This window comes from Cryptomeria japonica, chromosome 8 (genome assembly GCF_030272615.1).
Source record: "Cryptomeria japonica chromosome 8, Sugi_1.0, whole genome shotgun sequence".
NCBI lineage: Eukaryota > Viridiplantae > Streptophyta > Pinopsida > Cupressales > Cupressaceae > Cryptomeria > Cryptomeria japonica.
In genome coordinates this window covers 447,237,420-447,262,998 of record NC_081412.1, presented here as the reverse complement: position 1 = coordinate 447,262,998, position 25,579 = coordinate 447,237,420, and the positions used below count along the sequence as shown (strand labels likewise).

The 25,579-nt window shown below is 39.0% G+C and overlaps 1 protein-coding gene across 4 annotated transcripts in view; it reads right to left on the bottom strand.

Moving 5' to 3' along the window:
- LOC131052566 (mediator of RNA polymerase II transcription subunit 16) overlaps positions 1–25,579 on the bottom strand; it is a 133,601-nt gene that overhangs the window by 69,500 nt on the left and 38,522 nt on the right. For 3 of the 4 annotated variants that reach the window (XM_057987153.2, XM_057987168.2, XM_057987159.2), the window contains exons 3-5: positions 23,149–23,237; positions 19,485–19,597; positions 12,599–12,700 (exon numbers count right to left, since the gene is read on the bottom strand). In XM_057987153.2, the coding sequence (XP_057843136.1) occupies positions 12,599–12,700; positions 19,485–19,597; positions 23,149–23,237 (304 nt within the window). Of the gene's footprint in view, positions 1–12,598; positions 12,706–19,484; positions 19,598–23,148; positions 23,238–25,579 lie in introns of those variants that run through there. The other variant, XM_057987175.2, reaches the window with a different exon arrangement.

Sequence of the window (25,579 nt, the reverse complement as noted above, 5' to 3'; positions counted from 1 at the left end):
ATTGCAACAAAAAATAGTCTACCTCAATTCATCACCAACAGAAATACTAACATCATTTTTATAATACTGTTTTCTTATTGCAATGTGTTAGAAAATGAAAACAGTAATTATTGAATACATAAAACTAGTTCTGTAACTAAATATAGGTAAAATATACCTTCAAAATCAGAAACCCCGTTAATAAAACCAGATTCTAGAATTCAGATTGTAGAGTTTCTAATGCATAGGAGTAACAATCATTCAGAGCTTGGAAGAAACATTCTCTAGAGTGAAGTTTGAGAACTTCACAGATACACCATTTGTAACAAACAATGACTGCAAATTGGATATACACACAGATCAACAAAAAAACAAAGAGTATCATATCTTATTAAAGCTAATACATCTGCATCCAAAGATTTTGTACTTCCTTGATTCCATGCTTTCTGAATTCGTGTGGTTTAAATAGTTATACAAATTTTAGTAAACTTCTGATCTTTAATGGGCTTCCTTGATTCCATGCTTTCTGAATTCGTGTGGTTTTACTTTCATTCGCATAATGGTCAGGCAAGTATAACCAATTGTGTACTTGCTACAATGCCTTTTTTAAACTGCATACATGTGATTCCTTTCCATGAATCACAAACCCATCTGGTTGTTCAATGTCTGTACACTTCTTCTTCAATTACACCATTAAGGAATGTTGTCTTGATGTCCATTCGGTGTAGCCTCCATCCTTTAGCTGATGCAATAGTAATAATATTCCCGTTGGATGTATAGCGAGCAATAGGAGCAAAGGTCTCCTCATAATCTATTCCCTCTTTCTGAGAGAATCCTCTAGCCACAAATCTTGCCTTGTACTTTCCAATGCTTCCATCAGCTGCATGCTTGATCTTGAAAAGCCATTTGGAAGATACAACTAATTTCCCTTCTGGTCTAGGTGCAACATCCCAAACATCATTCTTGAGAATGGATTGATACTCCTCTGTCATAGCATCTTTCCATAGTTGCTGAGTTGATGCCTCCTCAACACTGGAAGGCTCAGACTCAATGATGTGCCTCATTGATGCCAGATAGCTTGGAAACTTTTGTGGTCTTTTGCTTTCTTTGAATGTGCCTCTAGGAGCTGCATACTTTTCTGCATCTTGCATCGTTTGTCTAGCCCATAGAGGTCTCTTTCGACCTATATAAATATCTCTTGGACCATCAGTAGGTTCCAAAGGCCCAACTAGATCAATAGCCTCTTCAAGTTCAGTAGACTCCCTCTGAATCTCAGGAGTATGATCAACGTCCATGTCCTGAGGAGTTTCCTAGTCTTCATTATCTACCTCCATGCATGAACCTTTCGGTCTTTTGAATGCAATATCTTCTTCAAAAGTGACATCCCTGCTGATCTCTATCTGTTTCTGTCCTGGATTGTAAATCTTGTAGGCTTTTGAAGATTCACTATAACCCACAAATATTCCTTTCTTGCCAGATGGTTCAAACTTAGATCTCTTATCTTTAGACACGTGAATATAAACATGACAACCAAAGATTCTCAAATGACTAACTTCAAGTTTAAATGCTTCTTCAAGAGTCGTGTTTTCCAATATTCGATGAGGGCTACAATTTTGAACATACACTGCAGTTCTGGATGCTTCTACCCAACGGAAGGTTTTGTAAGTCTTGATCATGGATCATAGCTTTGGCTGCCTCAACTATAGATATGTTTTTCCTTTCTGCAACTCTGTTTTGTTGGGGATTATAAGGAACACAAAACACCCTCTTAATCCCTACCTCAAAACAGAAATTACGGAAGCTTCTAGAGGTGTATTCTGCTCTGTTATCAGATCTCAAAACCTTGATCCTTTTCCCGGAAAAATTTTCTACTTGAGTCTTAAATTCTTTGAATTTCTCAAGCACTTCTTCAGATTCCTTAAACGTCTAAATCCAAGTCTTTCTAGAGTAGTCATCAATGAAAATTACATAATACCAAAAACCACTCAAGGATGCCATAGACATTGATCCACACAAATCAAAATGAACAAGATCTAGAATACATTTTGATCTACTTTCACTACTATGAAAAGGACCCTTAGTATTCTTACCCATTGCACATCCTCTACAAGTACCATCATGCTCCTAACTGAGTTTTGGAAGGCTGGTAACCATCTTCTCCATGGATGGAAGAGCTCTAAAGTGTGTTATCGGGTAATTATGTATGTGTTAATTTGTGTGTTAAAGGTCGGTGGTAAATTGACGGTTGTCAGCAATTGGCACTGGGTAACCGTGCCGACACCTATATAGTCGTCCTTGTTTCCAGTTTGAGGTAGGGTAGTACAGGCTTGATGTTATCTGATGTACTCGCATATGTTATCAATAAGAATGCAATATTGAGTTCATCTATTTGTCTGCATCTGTGTATATTGTCATATTCTGGTTATCTGCAATGCACTAAACACACTCACACCCGTAGGGGAAAACATCTGGCGCCGCTACTGAAATTAATCTGGAGCACGGGAATATACTACATGGCACATGGATAAGGGGACAACCATTGCTCGAAGGGACGAGCAGTAACCCTAACAAAGAGCCTGAAGAACTGTTCGAGGGAGAACTAGCACTTACGAAAGATTTCTCTTGCATCCTCCAGGTGGCGATCAAAACACACGTACGAAGAAAAGCCCACCACCAAGGATGTTCCAGAGGATGTTGTGTGGAGTGCGCTTGGTATAAGCCCGATGGTAAATCGTTTGATGAGCAACTTGCCCAACCTTCTGGCACAGGCATTTTTGGCTCTTCAAACCCGCGGGGAAGACACCTATCGGGGGAACCGATGACAACAAATCCTACAGGAGTTTTACAAGCGCCAAGAAGAGGAGCGCGATGAAACCGAGCGAGGGGTAAATAATCCCTGAACTGTGTACGGGCAAAGGAGAATAAACAAGAACACCCCCATTGTAATGAGTATGTCAGTGACATACATTATATATAAGGGATGAATTAATAAAAGTGTTCTTTTTAATATGATGTCTTGTTCTATTTCATAAGGAGAATTTAGAATTAATGCCCAATCGACTAAATAAGGACAAAAACAAAAAGGAATACGTAGGGGACTCTGAAGCCACCCAACGAGCATTAAATCTCGAACAACAAGCAGAACGAAGAAGAAGATTCAAGAGGATTGTCAAGGAAGGAAGCGGCGGAAATGGCACCAATGGCTCTGGCGAGGGCCAAGATGCGGTGCTAATCGAAACCACCAGGAAACGGTTGGGGGATTTGTCCCTCACGTTGGAAGAGATCGGTGACAGGAGTACGGTCGATCCGTACACACCATTTAGGGGAAACGAGACGAGAAGGGAGAAGGGGACCGAAACCGAGAACAAAGAGGGACACAGGGGCACGGTACGAGAAGCAATCTATTTGGCTCGGCAGCATCCAATCCTAAAAGTCAGAGTCACGTAGTAGGAACCAACGCACCAGTTTCTGGAGGACCAACCTCTGGAGGATCGGGTTCGGGAGGCATACGCATAGCGCAACCAAGAAGTGTGATGCCAAACAACTAGAAATTGCCAAAGTTCGCGGGGGACGGAAAGGAAGACCCCATACGGCATTGTCGTACATGTGAGACCATCTGGTCCGCCAATGGGGTGGTGGACCAGGCTGAGTGGGTGCTGCAATTTCCAGCCACGCTAAGGGGAGTAGCCATTGATTGGTACTCTGACATAGATAAACAAAAGGTGACTACATGTGCTAACTTACAAAAAGAATTTCAAGTAGAGTTTCGGCTACTACGAGACGATAATGAAATTGTGGCCAAAATCTACAGTACAAAACAAGGCAAAAAGGAGACGGTCTGTGCGTATGGCCGGAGGCTGAAAGAGTTGTTGGGGAAGATGGAGGCCTTCTCTTTGGAAAAAAATGAAGATTGTACCGCACACATCATACAGCGATGTGTACAACAAGGCGATGGACCTGGAGAGTGAACATAAAACACCTAAAAAGAAGGACAAATCCTCGTCCGATGAAGACGACTCCTTGGAAGAAAGCAGCAACGGCGGGGAATCCAGCAAGAAGATCCAAGTGCTCCAGAAAGACATGGAGCGAATGATGAAAGAGTTTAAAACAATGAAGGGGAGCACGAGCAAAACCGAGGAAGGCGATTTATGGTGTACTGAATGCAGAACTGACGGGCACACGAAAGGTTCTTGCCTGAAGAAGCCCTGTTGTGACATTTGCCAAATAATGGGACATTCGACGAAGGAATGCCCTTATAATATGAAGACAAGGAATCAATAAAGACTCTTTACACAAGAGCAGCCGTCAGTGTCCGCAATAGCGGGCACGTCCCAACCCACCAATAACAATGCATCATCTGGCGGGTACCGGAATAATCGACGGGGAGGAAAAAGCAATAACAATAACAACTGGAGCCAGATCCAGTACGACGCAAAAGGGCGACCAATGATCCAGTGTAGGGCCTGCAACCAGTGGGGGCACTTCGCCAGAGACTGCACAACGGAAGAAACCCCGCAAAAGTTGTGTAAGTGGTGTGGACCAGGAGATCGTGACGACAGAAACTGCCCAAAATCTGGGGTCAACCTACTAAACATCAAGGGAACGGGAATGGAGGAGTCGGTGTTGGCTCTCACAAGGTCGAAGACGAAGAAAGCAACCTACCTTGACCCACCTACGGAGAAACAACAAACACTGGAGGCGAAAGCCCAAGTGGAGAAAGAGATGATGGCACAACAGAGGGACACCTACGAGGCAGCAAGTACCTCCCGCTCGGAGGCAGAGGAAAATATTCTGAAGCAAATATTGCAGATAGAAATACCCGTAAAAGTGAAGGACCTTCTGGAAACAATGCCTCAACTACGTACGGCACTCTTGCGTTCATTACAAATAACCGCGCAGAGTCGGATAACCCAAGGTACGGATGCCTCTGGCGGGTCGGCAACAAACCCCTTGATCCTGACATTGAACAACGATCAGCATCCAGCAGTCGTGGAAATGGGCATACTCGAGACCATCCTAACGGACACCATTGTACCTAGAAGAAGCTTGGCAAACCAACACTATGGCCACCAACTTTTAACTTGCTTGGCGCGGACCAACATGGGATAAAACCCCTGGGAACGCTTGTGGCACAACAAGTGATGATCGGAACACAACCATTTGTCTTGGATTTTGTGATGATCCCACTTAAGAAGAAGGGCTACGACGCCATCTTAGGGAGAGGGTGGCTGGTCAAAGCAAAGGTGAATCACAATTGGAAGAACACCCTCTCCATGGAGAAAGATGGACGGAAGTACGTCATTGACCTCATGAACTAGGCCGTCACCGAGGAGCTCGCATCGGACTGTGATTCAGAAGACTCAAACATATGGGAGTGGGATTCCTACGAAGGCAAAGACAACATGGAACCAAATAACGAAGGAGTGTTTGAACTGGACGATTGCTCAAAGGACAACATATGCTCATTGAATGGACTCTTCCATTGGCAGATGGAGGATTATGAGTTGTTCCAGTGTAACATGCTCCAAATAGAGGAGCCAGAGGAGAACAAGTTCCCGCCAACATACGGAGAGTACACGGAAGGGGACGCACCCGTAAATGAAGCACCGGCACACGAGTTTCACATGGCAAAACCCATTCGGTACGAGGAGCCTTCCGTAAAAGCCACGAACCTCGGTGAAGAAGCTGCGCCTAAGAATATTCTGGTAGGTGATGATTGGAACCCTATATTAAAAGCTGCTGCATTTAAAATTTTCATGGAATATAAGGACGTGTTTGCATGGAGCTATAAAGACTTGAAGGGCGTACCACCAGAACTATGTGTACACCGGATTCCTTTGGTACCAGGAGTCGTACCTATACGGAAAAGGTCGTACAAGATGAACAAGAATTATGCGGCAAGGGTAAATGACGAGATTGAGCGTATGCTCGAAGCGGGGATCATTTTTAAGGTGCAAACCAGCAAGTGGGTATCCCCGATAGTGATATCCCTGAAGAAAGAGGCTAATCAGATCATAATCTGTGTCGACTTCAGGTGCCTCAATGCAGTCACACTTAAGGACCCGTTCCCTATGCCATTCACTGACACCATTCTGGAGGAAGTGGTCGGCCACGAAATATACTCGTTTATGGACGGATTTTCTAGTTATAACCAGATATTCATCGCAGAGGAGAATAAGTTGAAGACAACCTTCGTGGTGGAAGATGGCGTCTATGCATCTAACACAATTCCCTTCGGCCTATGCAATACTCGGTAGTCAGCACGACAAAGTTTATCTACGAACAAATCATCACCCGATATGGAATTCCTATCCAGTTGAAAAGTGATCGGGGGGGGGGCCACTTCGTAAACCACATCATCCGACTGCTAACCACGGAGTTTAAAATTTTCCACTCCCTGTCAAGCCCTTATTACCCTCGAGTGAACGAGCAAGCCGAGGCAACCAATAAAATAATAGTGTCTGTCATTTATAAGTCATGTGGGGTCGAAAAAGATGATTGGGAGGAACGACTACCATCGATACTCTAGGCCTACCGGACAACGTATAAAGTGACGACCGACTAGACCCCTTTTCAATTGATGTACGGACAAGAAGTCGTGGCGCCGGTGGAGTTCATGGTGTCGAGTCTTCGGATTGCCATCGAGAATCGGCTGGGTGACATGGAGAGCCTAAGGGAGAGGTTGTACGCCTTGAACAAGTTGGACGAACGGCGAATGATAGCACAATGGGCCACAAAGGCGGCCCAACAAAGACAGAAGGTTTGGCACGACAAGCATCATAGGCGAATGAGATTTACTCCGGGGTAATTAGTATTGAAATTCAATGGGCGGAACGAAATCAAACCTAGAATATTTAAAGTACGATGGCTAGGTCCCTTCAAGGTGCGTGAGGTCAATGCCAACGGAGCAACTAAATTGTGGACGCTCGACGGGAAGGAGGTGCCAGACGCCGTAAACAGGTCGAAACTAAAATTGTATCACGAGAGGCACTCGAAGGACCCCACCGGGTGAGCGAGTTCAAAAAAGAAAAAAGAAAAAAAGAAAAAAAAAAAGCATGGTCGTACGGAAAACAACAGTAAGGTCGTACGGAAAGGGTCATACGAACCAAAAAAAACACACAACCGTACGGAAAAGAACGGTAAGGTCGTACGGAAAGGGTCGTACACAAAAGAGATCATACAATCGGAGCAAGAAATCTATATTGCCAAAACATAAACCATACGGCCAACAAGCACAGGTTCGTACGGCGTGTGAGGACAGTGCAACCAAGAAGAAACAAGTTCGTACGGTGAGGAGTTAGAAAAGACCGGACCATACCAGAGGCACGTGCAAGGAGATTAAAGAGCAATAAAACCAGATTAAGTCCCTGTGGTGGACTCCGTAGAGTAGCCAGGTATCTTGGAGGGTGTGGAGGCCTCCCTTCAATAGGATGTGCCGAGTCATATAGAGGAGGAAATGGTGGAGACACGTGCATTCCAGGATGACCTCAGTGCCTGGTTGAGCCGCTATCAGCTCACACCCGTGGCACCTGTAGGCGAGGCTACTCTATCTCCACGCAAGGAGATGCATTCTCTAGATGTTATTGATCTCGAGGGAGAGAGTTCTCCAAGTAGTAGGGAGCTTCAAAGGATTGACTCACCCCCCACGGATGTAGTGATGAGTCCTCACAGAGATGAGGGGGTGACAGTTGGAGTACAGCAGGATTTGGGAGAGTTTGAGCGATTCATTGCTGATATGACTCTAGGAGCTCAGTGGCTTGTGACCTTTGTGAGACTCCAGGAGGATGTCGCGGTGGTAGAACGGATGGAGAGATTGTTGACTTTTGTCAGCACTGGATGCAGAGAAGAGTTTGTGAGGTGTTTTGAGTCTGGCGGGTGGCCTGAGACGGAGAACCTGGGGATGCTGGAGGCTTGGCGCCTCACTGAGGGAGTTTGAGAGACCCGGATGCAGACCTTATTGAGACAGGTGGAGCAGGCCTTCCGAGAAGGCTACTATGAGCTCAAGAGGACACAGCATATGGCATCCAACGCTGAGGCCTTGCGCGTAGCAGCAATGACGGCTCGGGAGTAGATGGCTGCTAGGTTTCAGGAGGTTGAGGCTACATTGGCACAGGCTCAGGCAGCGACAGACGTTCTGGTAGCAGATAAGTCTACCTTGGTTACGCAGTTGGAGGAGGAAAGGGCAACCAAGGCGAGGATGGAGACGCAATTGGAGGAGGAGAGAGCATCCAGAGCTCTGTTAGAGACTCGATTGGCTAGTGCATTGGAGAGCATCAACACGAGGGAGAAGGAGGTGTTGGAGGCAGCCTATATGGTTAAGACTGCAATGGAGAGGCAGATGGTGGCAGAACGAGATCTGAAGAGGAGGACTGAGCAGGTGTACGAGCTGCGTGGGCGATTGGCTTCCACCACTACACCACCACCCGCGCCTTCTTCATCAAGGATGCCCTCTGCACCCCCTTAGTTTTTGATTTTGGTTTCTGTTGTAGAAAAGTATTCCCCATTTTGTTTGTAAGTCGTCCGGAGACGATCTTCTTTTGGGGGGGGATGATGTTGTCAGGTAATTACGTATGTATTCATTTGTGTGTTAAAGGTCGGCGGTTAACTGACGGTTGTCGGTAGTTGGCACCGGGTAACCGTGTCGACACCTATATAGTCGTCCTTGTTTCCAGTTTGAGGTAGGGTAGTACAGGCTTGATGTTATCTGATGTACTGGCACATGTTATCCATAAGAATGCAATATTGAGTTCATCTATTTGTTTGCATTTGTGTATATTGTCATAATCTGGTTATCTGCAATGCACTAAACACACACTCACACCTGTAGGGGAAAACAAAGTGAAGGTGAGCAAGTCTCCTATGCCATAGCTCACTTGACTTGGTGGAATCATGCATCAATGCTTGAATTGGGCAATTGGAAAGTCTTTATAGACTCTCCTGACAAACACCAATCACTCGAGCTGTTTTGATGCTAGAGTTCTTTGGCCAAACAAGAAATTTTCCATCAAAAAATGCAACTTGATATCCTTTGTCTTCTAAAGCTGAAATTGATACAAGATTCCTCTTGATTCCTGGCACGAACAAGACATCACTCAAATGAAGAGGGATGCCAGAATCTAGGTGAAGAGAGGTGTTTCCAAGACCTTTTACTAAATAGCAAGGATCATCTCCAATTACCACTTGAAGGTGAGTTTCTCTTTATATTAATTCTGAAAGATGTTCTCTATAACTTGTAATGTGACGTGAAGCGCCACTATCAATCAACCATGTGCTACTATCGGTTGGAACATTGCTTGATAGGGTAGAGATGAATAGAAATCCACTTGAATTATCTTTTGATTCCTTCGGAGGAGAGACATCATTCATATCTGCAATAGAGGCATGTTGCTTTGGTCTTGTTGGACAATCTTTAGCATAGTGACCATACTTGTCACATCTGAAGCACTGAATATGAGAGAGATCCTTCTTCTTCTTTGAATCAGGAGCAGCATCTGATTTCTTGTCTCTATTCCTCTTGAAATTTCCTTTTCTCCCTTCTCTTCTTTTCCTCTTTGAAGTTTGAGCAGCAAGAACATAATTGTCTTCATTGTGAGAGCTACGACCAATACCTCTTGCTGCCAACCTGGAATCCTCTAGAATACAATCTTGTCTAAGACAATCAAACTTTGGTAGCTAAGATCTTCCACAGATACTTTGGATAAAATGCTCCCAAGATTGGGAAAGACCGTTAAGTGCCAACATGACTAAGTCCCTATCTTCAAGTATGTCTCCAATGGCATATAGTTGATCCTTTGGTTCAGTAATCTACATGAAGAAGGAGATGACTGAATCTCCTTTAGCCATCTTGATGTGATGAAGTTGTTGCCTTAAAGCAAGAGCTATGCTGGTGTTATTAATCTCAGAGAATCCCTCCAAAGTTTTGAACATTTCTCTAGCTGACTTCAACTTGGAGATAATAGGGACAAGGTGATCCTTCACGGAATCAATCAATATCTTCTTGGCCTTCGTGCCATTCTTCCTCAATTGTGTTTTCTCAATCTCATCGGAAGACTCAAGCACTTCTTTCTCCATGAACTCAAGAATATCGTTTTCTTTTAATGCAATTAGGACTCTAAACTTCCAAGAGGTGAAGTTAGAGACACCATCAAGTCTATCTTCAACCTTGAGTCCGTTCACCATTTTCAATGCTAGGATAGATGCCTTGAGAAGAAGAGAAGAATATTTCGCTGTTTAAATAATTCTGATCACAATCTTTGCTTAGACCCGCTCTGATGCCATGTTAAATTTTGGATCAGAATTTAAATTTGCAGAATTATTTAATTTAATATCTCTTTAAATTATATTGATCTGAAGCAATGTAACAATATATTTGTGTTATGTTCAATTTGATTGTACTTGTTTGCTGAGCATTTATATATCGCATATATAAATCACTGGCATCTCACACAGTATATCTTTCACAGGTATCATGCAGCATTCATTCACCGATTATGTTCCACGAACTATACAGCAGATCATTCACAGAGATCGCAGTATAAGAACAGCATATAACTCCTGATTGTGTGTTCTAATGCCCTTCGATTAAAGGGATAAAATACCCGATCAAAAGACGTGAAGAGTCGTGACCCCAATCGGGGTGATACATCAAAGCAAGGGGTGCGAATTAACTAACACCCGACTAGTCTTAATCATCCGTTAACAAATGAATATAAACTAAAAAGAAACACGTGCAGGAATAACAATCAATTTAGTTAAGACAGCGATGAATAAGCTATTAATAATAGTTAAGATAGCAGACAGGGGAAAGATATCCTACGAAACCCGGGGACGCGTCCCCTACCTGAAAACCCCCGTCCCAGTCCCGGGGACGTTTCGGGGACTTGGGGACGGCCAGGGGACGTCCCCCCCCCGTCCCCAAATTGTCAAAATTTTGAGGGGACGTCCCCGAAACGGGGGGACGGCTTCCCTAGCTGTGGGGGACGTCCGTACGTCCCAGGGACGGCTGGGGACGGATTGGGGACGTCCCAGCCGTCCCGGGGACGGCCAGACGTCCCCCACATCTAGGGCTAGGGAAAAATATTAAAATAAAAAATGTCGTATTTTCAATTTTTTTTAATGATGTTTTTTGCGTAATTGAGGGAGTGAAATATCTCATGAAGGGTTTTTTGCCAATAGAAAAATAACACCCGATGCCTATATAAAATAATAAAAGTATTTTTGGCCTCGCGGGGCGCTGCCCCTCGACCCCGCCCTGTATCGCGATAGGGAGCGCGCAAGGGGCGCTGCCCCTTGACCCCGCAAGGGGCGATGCCCCTTGACCCCAAGTTGGGGGCGTTGCCCCCAAACCCCCGTCAAAAAATATAGGGGGGAACTGCGCTGATGGAAGTAGTGAAAATTTAACCTCTGAGTCTGATTAGGCTCCATTATGTATTTTATTTCTTTAATATCTATTATGATATGCATATTGACAATGTGAATGAATTGAAATTCTGAATTATGAGTGCATATTGAGTATTGAGTCTATTGATAATGTTGTATGTTCGATGTTTGCATTCTAAAATGTTTTCATCGTATCATACACATGCTATATCCATGTTTTCATATGAATATAATGTATAGATGCATGCTTTATCCATGTTTTCATATGAACATTTAGAATTTTCCTATATATTTTAAATTTTCCCTATATTTTATACAGCCGTCCCCTTTGCCGTCCCCCCCGTCCCCAAATTTGGGAAAAAAATTTGCCGTCCCAGAAACTCGTCCCCCCGTCCCCCCGTCCCCCCGTCCCGGAAACTTGGGGTAACATAGAAGATATCTCCTGCAGCTATAACATCAACACTTGGTGCATTGGAAAACAATTGATTTAATAAAATTCTTTGAACAAAGTACCATTATCTTGCAATGAAAGCTAGAAAAGTTAATAGATTACCTTACCAAACATTAGGGCCTTTCTTCACCAGACAAAAGGATGCCAGAAAATCCTCTAAGAATTCTGCATCTAACATTCAGTTCTCTGTACATACAATCTTTTCATCCTATTGATAGGAAATCTATCAACTCTATTCAAAGTCACTTCATATCAAATATTTTGGAAGACTTAAACCCCTCTTAAAAACTTGCTATATCTATATTATATAATGAAACCTCCACTGACCCACCTATGAACCACCACCGACCCCTCAAAGCCATCAAATTGTTCAATATACATTCACCATCAATTCCTGCAATCAATACTCAAAGCTGAGTGGAAGTAGACTCTTTTTCAAATTAAGTCCTAGGTTTTTAAGCTTCACTAAGAATTTCAAAGTAATTGACAACTGAACAAATTCTTTATTTATCATATGGTTGGCATGAAAAAACAATAGCAGGGTTTTTTTGTATTTTACAACTTTTTCGGCATTTTTTAATTTGCTAGGTTTTCCCATGCTTTTCTCCCATTTTAAACCCCAGTAATTATATTGCATTTAAACTCGCAGTTTGCAGTATAAATGTCATGTAAATAGAACACTACTCTGCGAAAAATAATATAACAATTCACAAGCAAGATGCCATAATAGCTACCAATGATTTTCTGAATAAGACCTAGAAAAGTGAAAGTCATCCATATTAAATATACCGGAGACATTCCAGATAGCCATTTTGTCACAACTGCAAGGTCTTGACGCCATTCATGCTCACAATACCAACAATTCACAGCTCGTGCAAGATTTACTGCACCCTGACCTAGACAAGAAGATTCAACATTAAACCTGTCCAAATAAAAAATTAACAGACAATACTGGCATTCTTAGCATGATATAAAATTCCCTTGTAAAGACCATACAAAACTGATTTAGAGTCAAGAATCAAGTACATATTTCTAGAACATCAAACAGAGTTCCAATGCAACTATGAGAAAATGAGAAAAGGTTTTCATGCAAGTAAAATAAGCACACAAACAAGGGAAACTTATTCTTAAAGGATTTCATTCTAATGTAAATTAACATCCCTATTTCTATTGTATGTAAACTGTATCCTCAACCAATTACAACCCCCCTTACACGTGGCATTGCCATGGCTCTAGATAAGCAAAAGATAAAGGGAACGTGGATTATGCAACATAATACAAACAAGGCATGAAAAATAGCAGTGATTTTAGAATGATATACATTATCTTTTATAAGAGTCACCCACAACTTATGCAAAAAAAATATTACGTTTCAATTTCTTTAGACTAAAGGAAATTGAGTTACGAAAATTCTTTCTTGACATGTATCCCATCCACTACACTAAACCAATCCAATATAGGAATCCATATTAAGGATGGACAAAACTCTATTAATTTAGGTAACAGATTAAATCAGAGAAACGGGACTCCCACGGACTCGCGATCCGGGTCCGAGTCATGCCCCCCAGTCTAGTGAGCTCGAACTCGAACTTGCCTGAGTCAAGGGGGCGAACTCGCCAGACTCGCCGACTTGGCGAGTTTGGCATAAACTCGCCAAACTCGGCGAGTCCCGTGGATGGGCTTTGAAAAAGCCAAAAAAAAAACATCTTTTTAAGTTTTTTTAACTTCTTTTTTTGTTATTTATCCTCCAACCCTAAAAGTGAACTTCATTTCATTCATTTGGCAAAATAGGAGGAGAAAAGTGAGTTGTGAAGAAAAACAAGGGTGCATTGAAGAAAAACCAGCAAGGAGGAAGCTCAAGATTTCTTCCATTTATCACATTGGGGCTGCATTGTGTTTGGATTTGGTGCATCAAGAGTTGGATAGGAAGAGTTTGCAGCTCATTTCAAGCTTGTTGTAAGAGGTAGGATTTTTTTTTTTTGAGATTTTTTTGTTTCTTGTATGCAAAAATTTCATTTTCTATTCATTTCATTTGAAAGTTTTACATTTTTTTCCAAAATCTTTTGTATGTTACTATGTAGGGTTATATGTAGAGTTTGTAAAAAAAAAAAAATTAAAAAAGCAGGGTTAGAAATTTTGATCAAACCCTACATTTTTATTTTTTTAAATTTACAAACCCTACCTTAGTTTTTTTGAAAAAAATGTACAATGAGAATGAATTCACAACAAAGAATGAATGTATTAATTTTTTTTTGTATTTGTAATGTCTTATGACTTATAATTTATTGCAGCAACCTTCACTTTCTTATTTGCCTCAAGTTTCACAAAACTATCATACAATGTCTTCTTCATCTTCAGACCCCCAATTAGAAAGGACCCTACTTGGAAATTTCACGAAGATTTTCCTCGGCAAAGAAAGGGGCAGACAAAATGTATGTTTTGCAAAACAATATTCTATGGAGGCATTTATACATTGAAATACCATATTGCTTGTGTGCGTGGCCATGATGCCAACCCATGCATTGAAGCAACTCTTGAGGCCATACGCGAGTGCTATGTAATGGTTGAAGATATTAAAAACAAAAACAAGCAAAAGGAGGATCACACGGCCATTGGAAGTGGAAAAGCTTTAGGTTGTGTTGGAGGGCCTTCTTCCATGCCTCCACATCGTCCCACTCACCATGCTACTGCTGGTGGTAGTGCTTCTTCTTCTGTAGGTGTCGCTACTCATGTTCCTAGCACTGTCAATGGTAGTCAGATTGGGAGTGTTAGCATTGGACCTAGAATTCATAAATCTAGGTTGGATACCTTCTTTGTGCCTCGCACTACTCCTAGGTCCCAACAGTCGCTTGAGAGGATGGGTTGAAACAAGGAGGTCCATGATGCCGCTAAAATGGCAATTGGCAGGTTTTGGGTCTACGACAGTGTTCCATTCTTTACAACCAGGTAAATGATTTATGTTTGATTGTTTTAATTTTTATACTTTGATTCTTCGTTTTATTTTTTCTCGTACATACTGCATAGTACATACTTAATTTATCACATTTAATTTATTTGTGACAGGTCTCCTTATTCGCAAGAAATGGTTGATGCCCTTACCATATGCGAGGCAGGGTTCAAAGCCCCTTCTAAGTCTAATTTGAGGGGACCCATTTTGACTCAATCGGTGAATGATGTGAAGAAGGAATTAGGTGAACAACGTCTGATATGGAGCACTAAAGGTTGCACCATCATGACTGATGATTGGACGGATAGGAGAAATAGAACTCTCCTTAATTTTCTTGTTTCTTCCGCAGGTGATTGATTAATTTTAGTTTCATTTAGTCATTAATTTTTTATTTTTCATTTAATGATTTACTGAATGATCATTGATCTTGCTTTATTTTTTTATTTCAGGGGGCACCGTTTTCATCAAGTCCATTGATGTCGCCGCCCACTGCAAGAATGCCACCTACCTATGTGAGCAGATAGAGGAGGTGATTGATGAGGTGGGTGAGGAGAATGTGGTACAGGTGATGACCGACAACGCAGCAGATTATGTTGCTGCATGTAAACTTTTGATTACAAATACAAACTAATTTTGTTTGCAAATTAATTACTATTTTGTAACTTCATTAATTACAATGCAACAAATTATGTTGTTGCAGGTAGACTATTGATGGAGAGGCACCCATCTATAGTTTGGACTCCATGTGTCGCACATTGCATTGACCTCATGTTGGAGGATATTGGAAAACTCCCATGGGTCAAGAGATGTGTAGAAAGGGCGAGAAATGTGTGCAAATTTGTATATAATCATTCATGAGTGTTAGCTCTTATGAGACAATACACAGAGCAGAAGGAGTTAGCTCGTCCAGGAATCACAAGATTTGCCACAAACTTCATCACATTGCAGTCCATGCTTCGATGTAAGTCGGCCTTGAGACGTATGATTGTTGGTGAGGAGTGATCTTCCTCATCCTATGCTGCCACCACTTCGGGGAAAGATATGGCAGACTGTATTTTTGATGAGTGAGACTTTTGGATCCCTTGTGATGAGATAGTGAAGGTAATTTTTTTATAAATTTTAAAATTTAACTTTTTCTTTATAACTTATTCATCATATTCTCTTATTTGCTCATTTTTCTAAATTACACAATATTTTCAATTTTGCAGTTTGTTAAGCCCTTGGTGGTTTTGTTGCGAGTTGCGGATGGAGAAAAGCCCACAATGGGCTACATATATGAGGGCATGCATAGGGCGAAGGAGGGCATCAAATCCGTCTATAAAGGAGATGAGAGCAAGTATGGTCCCCTTTGGGAGGTCATTGATAGGAGATGGCATCATCAGCTTCATAGGCCCATCCATGCAACAGCTTATTACCTGAATCCGGCATTCCATTTTAGCCCTACTTTCAAGGCTGATGTGGAGGTCCTTAATGGGCTATACTCAATCATGGAGAAGATGGCACCTGCTGGTACTACTCAGACAGAGCTTATTCGAGAGCTACAGTTGTTCTCAAATGCACAAGGGGAGACCTTCTCTCGTCCTATCGCCAAAGAAAGTAGGACAACTATGATGCCAGATAAAAATGAATTGTAAGGCTTAATTTTAGTTTTATTGTATATTGTTAAATGAGTTTGAGAGAGACTGATTTTATTTATTTTTCTCATTTCAAACTCGGATAATTGGTGGAGCTTTTTTGGCCCAATGACACCAAATATTCAGAAGTTGGCCATTCGCATCTTGAGCCAATCATGCAACACATCTGGTTGTGAGCGCAGTTGGAGTATTTTTGAGCACATACACTCCAATAGGCGCAATAGATTATCCGTGGAGAAGATGAATGATCTCGTCTTTGTTCACTACAACCTCTGCCTGAGAATGAGAAAGAATGCATTAGCTGACATCTCTCCTATCATTCTAGATGAGGTTGATCCTAATGCAGAGTGGACCACTGAGACAGATCCTGGGGTTGTCTTTAGTGATGATGACACTGATTGGATTGACCAGGTAGATATAGAGGCTAAGGTTGTAGCCATGGCAGAGGAGGAGCGGAGAGCACGAGCAGAGACAGGAGATTCAGAGGCAGATACTGATAGTGACACAGATGTTCCCGATGTTGGTGAGCATGGCATGGTGTCATGGGGAGCGGCTATGGCTGCCGAATCATCCAAGACCTACCTTAAACGCCTTCATAGGGGGTCGGGGCCAGAGGGTGCACGCTCCTCTGAGCCATAGGCTTGTAGTTGTATTTACCTTTGGTATTTGTATGGAACATTTGATGATGATCATATGATGACATAGATTTTTTATTCCATGAGTTTTGTAATATTGTAAACATTTGACAATATTTATATATCTTTGTTTGTTATTTCCTTCAGCTACAATTTTCATTTATGCTTATGTGATTGATGTATACTTGTGTATGTAATCAAATGAGCCAAGTTTGATGATGTTATTGTGTCTTTAAGGTGTATTCAATAAAGGGTGCATGAAACAAATTTTAAATCTTTAAAAATCTCTAAATTTCTTGAGTTTTTCACTTTCCTGAGTCTAATCGAGTCTGACTCCGAGTCCCGAGTCCATCCGAGTCTGACTCCGAGTCCCGAGTCCAAGTCTGAGTCGGCCTTGCCGAGTCCGAGTTCGAGTCCCGTTTCTTTGGATTAAATGTGTACAGTATTAACTCTGGATCTAAAATTGCATTGTATAAATCAAGCATTCCATGCTGGTCTAATGAATTCCATAATTGGTTGATAAATATTGGTTGGAAGAGTTTAGGTCCCGATCAAATTATTAGGTACATTGATATTCCATTTTCTCTGTGTCCCTTTTAAAAAAGATGAGGAATTGGATGATGGATATAGTTAATAAAAAAATTGTAAAATGGAATGGTAGTCTACTATCTTTCACTAGGACATTTGAAGTTTGCCAAAAGGTATTTTTTCCTACTTGTATTTTTTATCTGGTGCCTTCTCCTAAGAGTAATCAGCTGAACAAGCTTATAAAGGGTTTTTTGTCAAATTGAAAGGGAAATAAAAAAGGGCATACCATCTCGGTAGTATTTTCAGACTAGAATGTTTGGAAGGATGGGGCTGTGGGATATGTTCTTGTGAGGTGCATCTTTGGCTATCAATTAGATAATAAAAGTTTAAAAAGATAATGAGCCATGGAAGCAACTTGATAGCCCTAATTTATCCAATAGTTTCCCAAAAGGCAATCCTAATTAGAATGGTTTGCATTTGTGGGATATACACTTTTGTAACTTGACTTCAAATCTTTTGGTTCCAATCCCCTTTGCTCTATTCGCAAGGTTTTACTAGAGGACATGAGGTTTTCTATAGTAACAAGATTAGTGGTTTTAGCACTTTATGGCAGTTTCTAAAAGGCAAAAGTTTTCTCCACACAAAGGTTGATAAATAGCCCCTGAACAATGTCCACACAATCTACTTTTTTTTTATTACTTAAACACCAAAATCAGGCCTAAAAGATTTCCAGCTGCCCTAGAACTAGCATAGATAACTTAAATACATCTATCTAAAGAAATGCCGAGAGATATCAATTGGAACTACTGCATTTACCTCAAAATTATTTTATTTTACATTAAATTATCTTTACTACAAACAAAAACAATTGATTTTTATTTCCTAATACAATTTTTTTATTTTTTAACTTCTTATCATTCTTCAAAATAATCATTAAAAATAAAATGTTATAAAATATTTTTTTTATTGAATTAGTTATACACTACTAATAATTTTGAAAAGAATATTTGCTACATATTGTAATTATAAAATGGTAGAATTTTTTTTTTAAATATCTCATTTTTTATTTTTTATTTATATATCTATCAAAAACTTATAATTTTGATAGGTGTAAATTTTATTTTATATGGTGTTTATTTTGAAAATATTATATTTATAATCAATATTAATATTTTGACATGTGAATGGTTGTCAAATTTGAGGTAAAAGTTAATATTAACACACTCACACCATTGCACTCCACCCCTTGCTGCAATTGTAAAATGCCTCTAGACATTAATAAAACATTTTTATAAAAAACTAGAAATTGCTATTCTAGTGACAAGTACAATAGTCCTAAAAGTAAGACAAAAAGCAAATAAAGAAAAAAAAAACAGCTAAATGCACTTAAATAAACACCTGAAAACAAATTGAACTTGCACTTATCAATATGACAAAAGGAAAGACTATCAATAGGTATTTCAAAACCCAGAAAATCCGCATATCTGTGTTCAGGAAAACTTGCCAAAAGCAATCTAAATTCAGAATTTTCTGATTCTAACTTTCCAACTACTGCACAACCAGCAGTAATTCTAATATATATCACCATGTATATACTTCAAGAAAATGTATTTGCATCAAGAGATCAGATATATTCATATTAAATTAAATAATAGATGTTTCCACCACGTAATCACAATCCTCTTGTGCCTGACAATTGAAACAAAATAGGCATATCGTTCTCCTAAATTAAATAAAAATATGAAATTTTGCCGTCTCTCGCACAACTTTCTAATATGGAAGAGCACCTATCAAAATGTAAATATAAAAAATATTCATTTCATCAATCCCAACCCAGGGAATAAGAAAAACAAGGTGATCAGAAAAAAAAAACTTTTTTTCCCTTCCATGATACAAAACAAAATTTCCAGTCGGTAATATAAATTGCTTGCCTGAGTAGGCTGACTCCAGATATTCACTCTCCCATTAAAATTAGCAATCAGCAATGCACGAGAGCATGATATTGGTGACCACTCAATGAACTGTACAAAATCGCATGGAGCATCTGCAAAGCAAGCAGATGTATCAGACTAAATGTAACATACTATCAGATTAGACACACTGTGCAGTAGACTGTAAAACAATAAGCTACTCAAAATTTATCATAAACATACTGAAAGTGAAAATCATTGATATTAATGCAATCTACACCATACACTGAAAAATTTGAGAATAGAAGCAATTTACAACATACAGTTTAAATATTAATGCAGTCTACACCATACAATGAAGAATTTGTAGGGTGGATATGAAGACTAACTTACATAATTCTATATCTAAATTCCAAAAGTATATAAGTCCAGACTCCAGGCACACTGCAGTGTTCACTCAATTGAAAATAAATTCAGAATTGCTACCAAATATTTTAAGAAGACTATAATGACTAAACCAAGTCACAGGTCAAATTATGTGCACAAACAAGTAATATGATAGCTGCAACAATTGGTTATATGTTATTACATAGTGTTGCAACAGACTAGAGTACACCAGGACATGTGGCATATGCATAATCGAACTTCACAGTTACCCAAAAAAAGTCTTTGAGAACTACCTTATGTTAATCTAACTGTAATGGTATATTGAATTCCCCATAGAAGAACCAGTCATTCCCTAATCACTAATCTCATGCCTTCAATCATGCACTAACCTATTCTTAAATACCCTTTTGGGTAAAAAACCATGGCAGATCAATAGTTTTCATTAACAAAATGGGCACCAGCCCAGATTACACAAGTGAGCACCAACTCACTGAGAGCACCTACTCTCCTTGATGCACCAACTTCAATCAGCTGAAGCACCTACTCCAATCTTTTACATACTCAAAAATACTGAAACTTTTAAAAAGAACTTCACATTATACATTCAAAACAGCTCTATCATAATCACGTATTCAGCTCCAATATGTATCTCTCCAATGTAAGCTCCACGCCCTGAAGTTAATGCACGACTACTTAGAAACTATGCTCCACCCTCCTCTATATTGTATTTAACACAATCATATGCTACACACCTTGTTTTGAATTACACTTCACTTATTATATGATGTGCTTACACACTTTTCTATATTACACTTCACACGGTTGTATGCTACACACAATAATCTTTTTGTATTGAGCTTAGCTCAATTATATATTACACACAGACCTTTTTCTGTACCCTCTTTTTTCACGCGATTACATTGCGCTCCACTAAAATAGCACTCAACCCACGTTAGTTAAAAACACTTGGCTTTTTAATATATAACAGTCGGCATTCCTGAATAGTATTCAACACTCTTACTGTCGCCTCCACCATATGCAGCCCAATATCATTAAAAACACTTCACTCCATCATTAATATAACTCGACTATATAGCACTTGGTAATATATTTAAAATCACTTTTCTTCACATATACATCGAATTCAATAACACTCAACCTTCCTCTGCTCGGTTATCTGCAATGCACACACTATTTATGTATTGCACCTCACTCCATTACATGTGCACAACCAATTTTTATTACACTTCATGCGGATGTGTTGTGCACTAAAGATGATACTCAACATTCATGCACCCGTTAAAATTGCTTGACTTTTCTAATGAATAGAAATCGACTGCCTGCCACTATCACCTGATTCCACTATGTGTTGCCCTTCACACATCAATTTTATTCACTCCACTAGATCATACGCGTTTTTTATTAATATTGTGTGCCTACATTAACCATCGCATGTCCTTTGTAGTTTATGACTGCTGCGAGACATTAATGAACACATGTGTATTCAACAAAACAATTCTCCAATATCACCAAAGCAATAAAAAACATCTGAAGCCATCCCAAAAATAGATAAAAGAGTTTACTAAAATAAGCCACCAAAAACTGAAGCCTTTCAGGAACATGGAAGGTTTATTAAATTCAGACCACCACACAATTGAAAATTCCACTGGTGATGTGTCAATCTGACATGACATAAAAATAGACAAGCAAGCAGGTGAAGTGGATAAGCAGCCAGCTCAAGCAGACAACCAAGTAGCTCAAACACACAGCCAAGTAACTTAACTGATGAAGATCTAATGAATTATCAGCAGCTTGGTGAGCATCTCATTCCAATTTTATTTCAGAAAGCGAAGCATAGTTCCCTATTACTTTGAGTAATCCTCCAAAATTTATAAAACCTTGATCATCATCCTTTGACATCAATGACAAAATGTTCAACACTATAAACAACCATATCTCTATAAATATGGAAGTCCATCCATGCCATCAAATATCAATCAAGGGTGTTATAGATGAAGCTATGTGAAAATTAGGTGAATATTAATTACTGCATAAAAGAGCTGTCTTCTGGAAACAATCTAGTATGCCCTGACTTAGGGATGCTTGACGGATACACTTGCTCCAAGTTCCTTATATATAAATACTTCTAGATCATTGAGTAGAAACTCTTAACAGTTAATAAGAAATAGATACTAGTTTAGAACCAAATAGCCTCCAAAACAATGCCAATACCTGTACAAAAGCCATACCCAACCTGAACAACTTCATACAAAGAAAATTCATAGTAAAGCATTTGTTTCTTGACAAAAACATTTGGCTAAATTTACTTTCAAATTCTTAAATTCTTGTACATTTTGATGCATGCATAACTTATAGGCATTGATTACAAGATAACTGTAAACAACCAGTTTTGTTGAACTATGGTAGAGGATTATATAATAAGTAATCATGAGGCTTCAACACAAATTTTAAAACATATGCTGCTACAGAGATATTTGTTTTTGGTTCTTTGTCATCCTGAAGAAGCTTTGTCTCAATCCTGCTTGAATTCAAGAGTCATTGTCCATTCAGAATGCTGACTTTTGAAAAATATCTGGGAAAACATTTCAACAATAACAAAATAAATGTAGATAGTTTTAAATGTCATGAAGCAATAAATCGATGTGAAAGTAGTTCACAACGCAATAAAAACTGCCTTAACAATAGTTCATACAAAAAAATATGTAATAAGAGTACTTCTGAAAATAGAAACATAATATTATATCAGCAGCTTTTCACCATTTAGGGCTCTTCATTGTGATTTAGAACTTCATTATGTTAAATCAGGCTACTCAAATATGGTTGTGATTGTTTGTTTTCAAAACAAAAATTCATAGGAAATATCTCACGTATTTACTATTGTATGTCGAATAACCTTGACCACTTATTAAAATGAAATGGGGAATGCAATAACAAATGCAAGTAAAGTTTAAGGGAGATTTCAGTACCACTCATAGATACCCAATCACCTAGCAACAATGTCGATTAAAAGATCCACATGTATATAAATGTCAATTCACAAGAAACACAAGAAAATTGGACGAATGAACAAAGAAAGGTAGGACTAGATGGATGACACAGTAATTGACTAAGCCTCTCTCAATTTTTAAAATTTGTTATGAATAAAAATACGACTCGGCTTCACTTATAATATCATCTCTTCAATACAAATTACAAAAAATTGTAAGGTAACAAAAAAAACAAATATTTTAGATGCACCTATTTCACTTGGCAAACACAGAAGATAGGTTATGATTACCTGCAGTTACATTAAAAACTGTGTGTTCAGTTGGACGCTCTGGACTCACCATATGAACAGGTATCCAGAATGGCGGTTGCACATTAGAGCTGCAAAATGTAATGAAAAATGTCAGTGGAGGCTGGCAAGAAATATTACAGGAATCCAACAACTAAAACATAAATGAATGCATCACTTAAGTCCTTTAAGAATGCCAATAAAAACAATAGTCAATAGATTCTGCTAATGTAGTATCCTGACCTAGTTCCGTACGTGGGATGGAGTAGTGTTAACAGTATTCTATCAATTTATCGATTCAGAGACAAATAATCTTTTGGAGGTTGGTAAACACAAGTAAGCAGGAAATCCCTTCAGACATTAGGAAAATGAGGTTGCAAACATGAACCAAAGATAGCACAGGTGTATTTATATACGAGGAAAGCTCTAATGGGCTATATAGCCAAAGAATCCAAAGCAATATTCAGTGAGAAATGAGAAGTGTCGAGACAAGCGATAGTTTCATAGCTCAAAAATGAAGAGTATATGGATAAAAAATTGAGTTTGAAATTACAAAAACTCATATAATTACCAAAAGAAAAAGGGAGCACCACACTGACATGGCCATATCAAAAAACTTACAACTAGCATAAATGCCTAAGCGATATAAATTGATAATGAAATCTACAAGATTAGATCAGCCAAGAAGTTACCAATAGGAAAAGCAAGGAGGATTATGAGGAAACTTATGTTCTGGTTGCAAAGATGTCAACTACCAGATCAGTTATAAGCATTGATTGCCCAATACTATTTGCACTTGTATCACAAAAAAAAATATTAACATCCTCTCATTATAATCTTGGAAAAAGAAGTTTATGTTGTTAATCTAAGAGAAAATATTGTGTAAACCAGAGAAATTTTGATGTGGGATGCATCAACCACATAGAGCAACAACTCTGATCAAAATGAATGCATTTTTGAAGGCTATGGCACATATATGATAGATTGATAGTTTGAATCTCATTTTAGGAGTGAACACTACACAAAAATAAATAGTATAGATATCTTAAATAATCATCTTATCTAAAGAAATACCAAGAGATATCAATTAGAACTATTTTATTTACCTTGAAATTATTTTATTTCTCTTTGAATTATATCTACTAAAAACAAAAATATTTAAATTATATTGTATCTACATTTTATATTTTTTCCTTGATACAAATTTTTTATTTGATAGTTGACATCTAGTTTTTTATATTTAAATTTTAAAATTCTTACCATTGTTCAAAAAATCATCAAAAAATAAAAAAACATAAAATATATTTTAATTTTTGACATGTGAATGGTTGTCAAAATTAACCTAAAAAAGATAAAAGTTAACATTAACACATCACGCCATTTCACTCCACCCCTTGCTGCCATTGTAGACTGCCTCTAGGCATTAAAATACTAAAATTGATACAATTTATCAGTCATTTGTAGAATCTAATACTATCGTTCTTATTTGTGCAATGAAATTGTCGGAAATGATGCATCAATGCTTAATATATCATAGTTAATATATATGGATTACTAAATAAATTTTAAAATGTCGAATTTTTATTGTTGGGTGTGGTTGTAATACATTAAAGTAATATGTTATAATGATAAGTAAAATTACCCATCATTAAGGACTTGATGCCAAGCAAGAGCAATGACAGAACATTTCATGGGAGAAATAGAAGGGGAGCAGCAACTCGAGAAAGGCAATGAAGGAGAGGTTGTTTTTACATATCTCCAAAAGGAATTCTTATTTTCCGAACAGATACCTACCCCTACTGCTGAACCACTGGTGAGCTCAATCGATCGTTTGAGAGATATCCGAACCTTCAAGGAATAAAAAAAATATTTACCACTTTCAAGGTTGCAGTAAATTTTGTAAGTGACTGATCTTACTTCATAACCCAAACCTTTCCCTATCATTGAACTATCATAGCTTGATGATGACTAATGCATGGGGCTCTTTCTTTGATAAGCTAGGTACCTCAGCAGCCTCTAATCCCTCCTATGTCAAAAACCTTGTCTCTCTTACCCTAGGCGACTCAACAACTTTTCTAGCATAAAGAATATCGACAAGGCGAGTCTACGGTTTTTAAACGTTTGCAAAAGCAACCTCCTAATGAGTACTTTGTTTCTTAGTCCGAGTCTGCTTGGAGCACCAAATCTGTAGCTTCCCATCCAAATTCTAAGGGATCCGAGAAATTTTGGCCAATAACTTTTGCTCAGTTTAGTTTGAAGAAAAACAATTTTTGAGATTTGTTCATAGTCACAAAAAACCTTCTGGGTGTTTGTTAGATTTTTGCAGATAGTGAGCAGATCTGCAAAAAAAGCTGTCAAAACAGCACAGTGCAACCATTTTAACTACAGGTTGAAATTTTTTTCCAAATTACATTTTCTGCTTGTTCGAATTAAA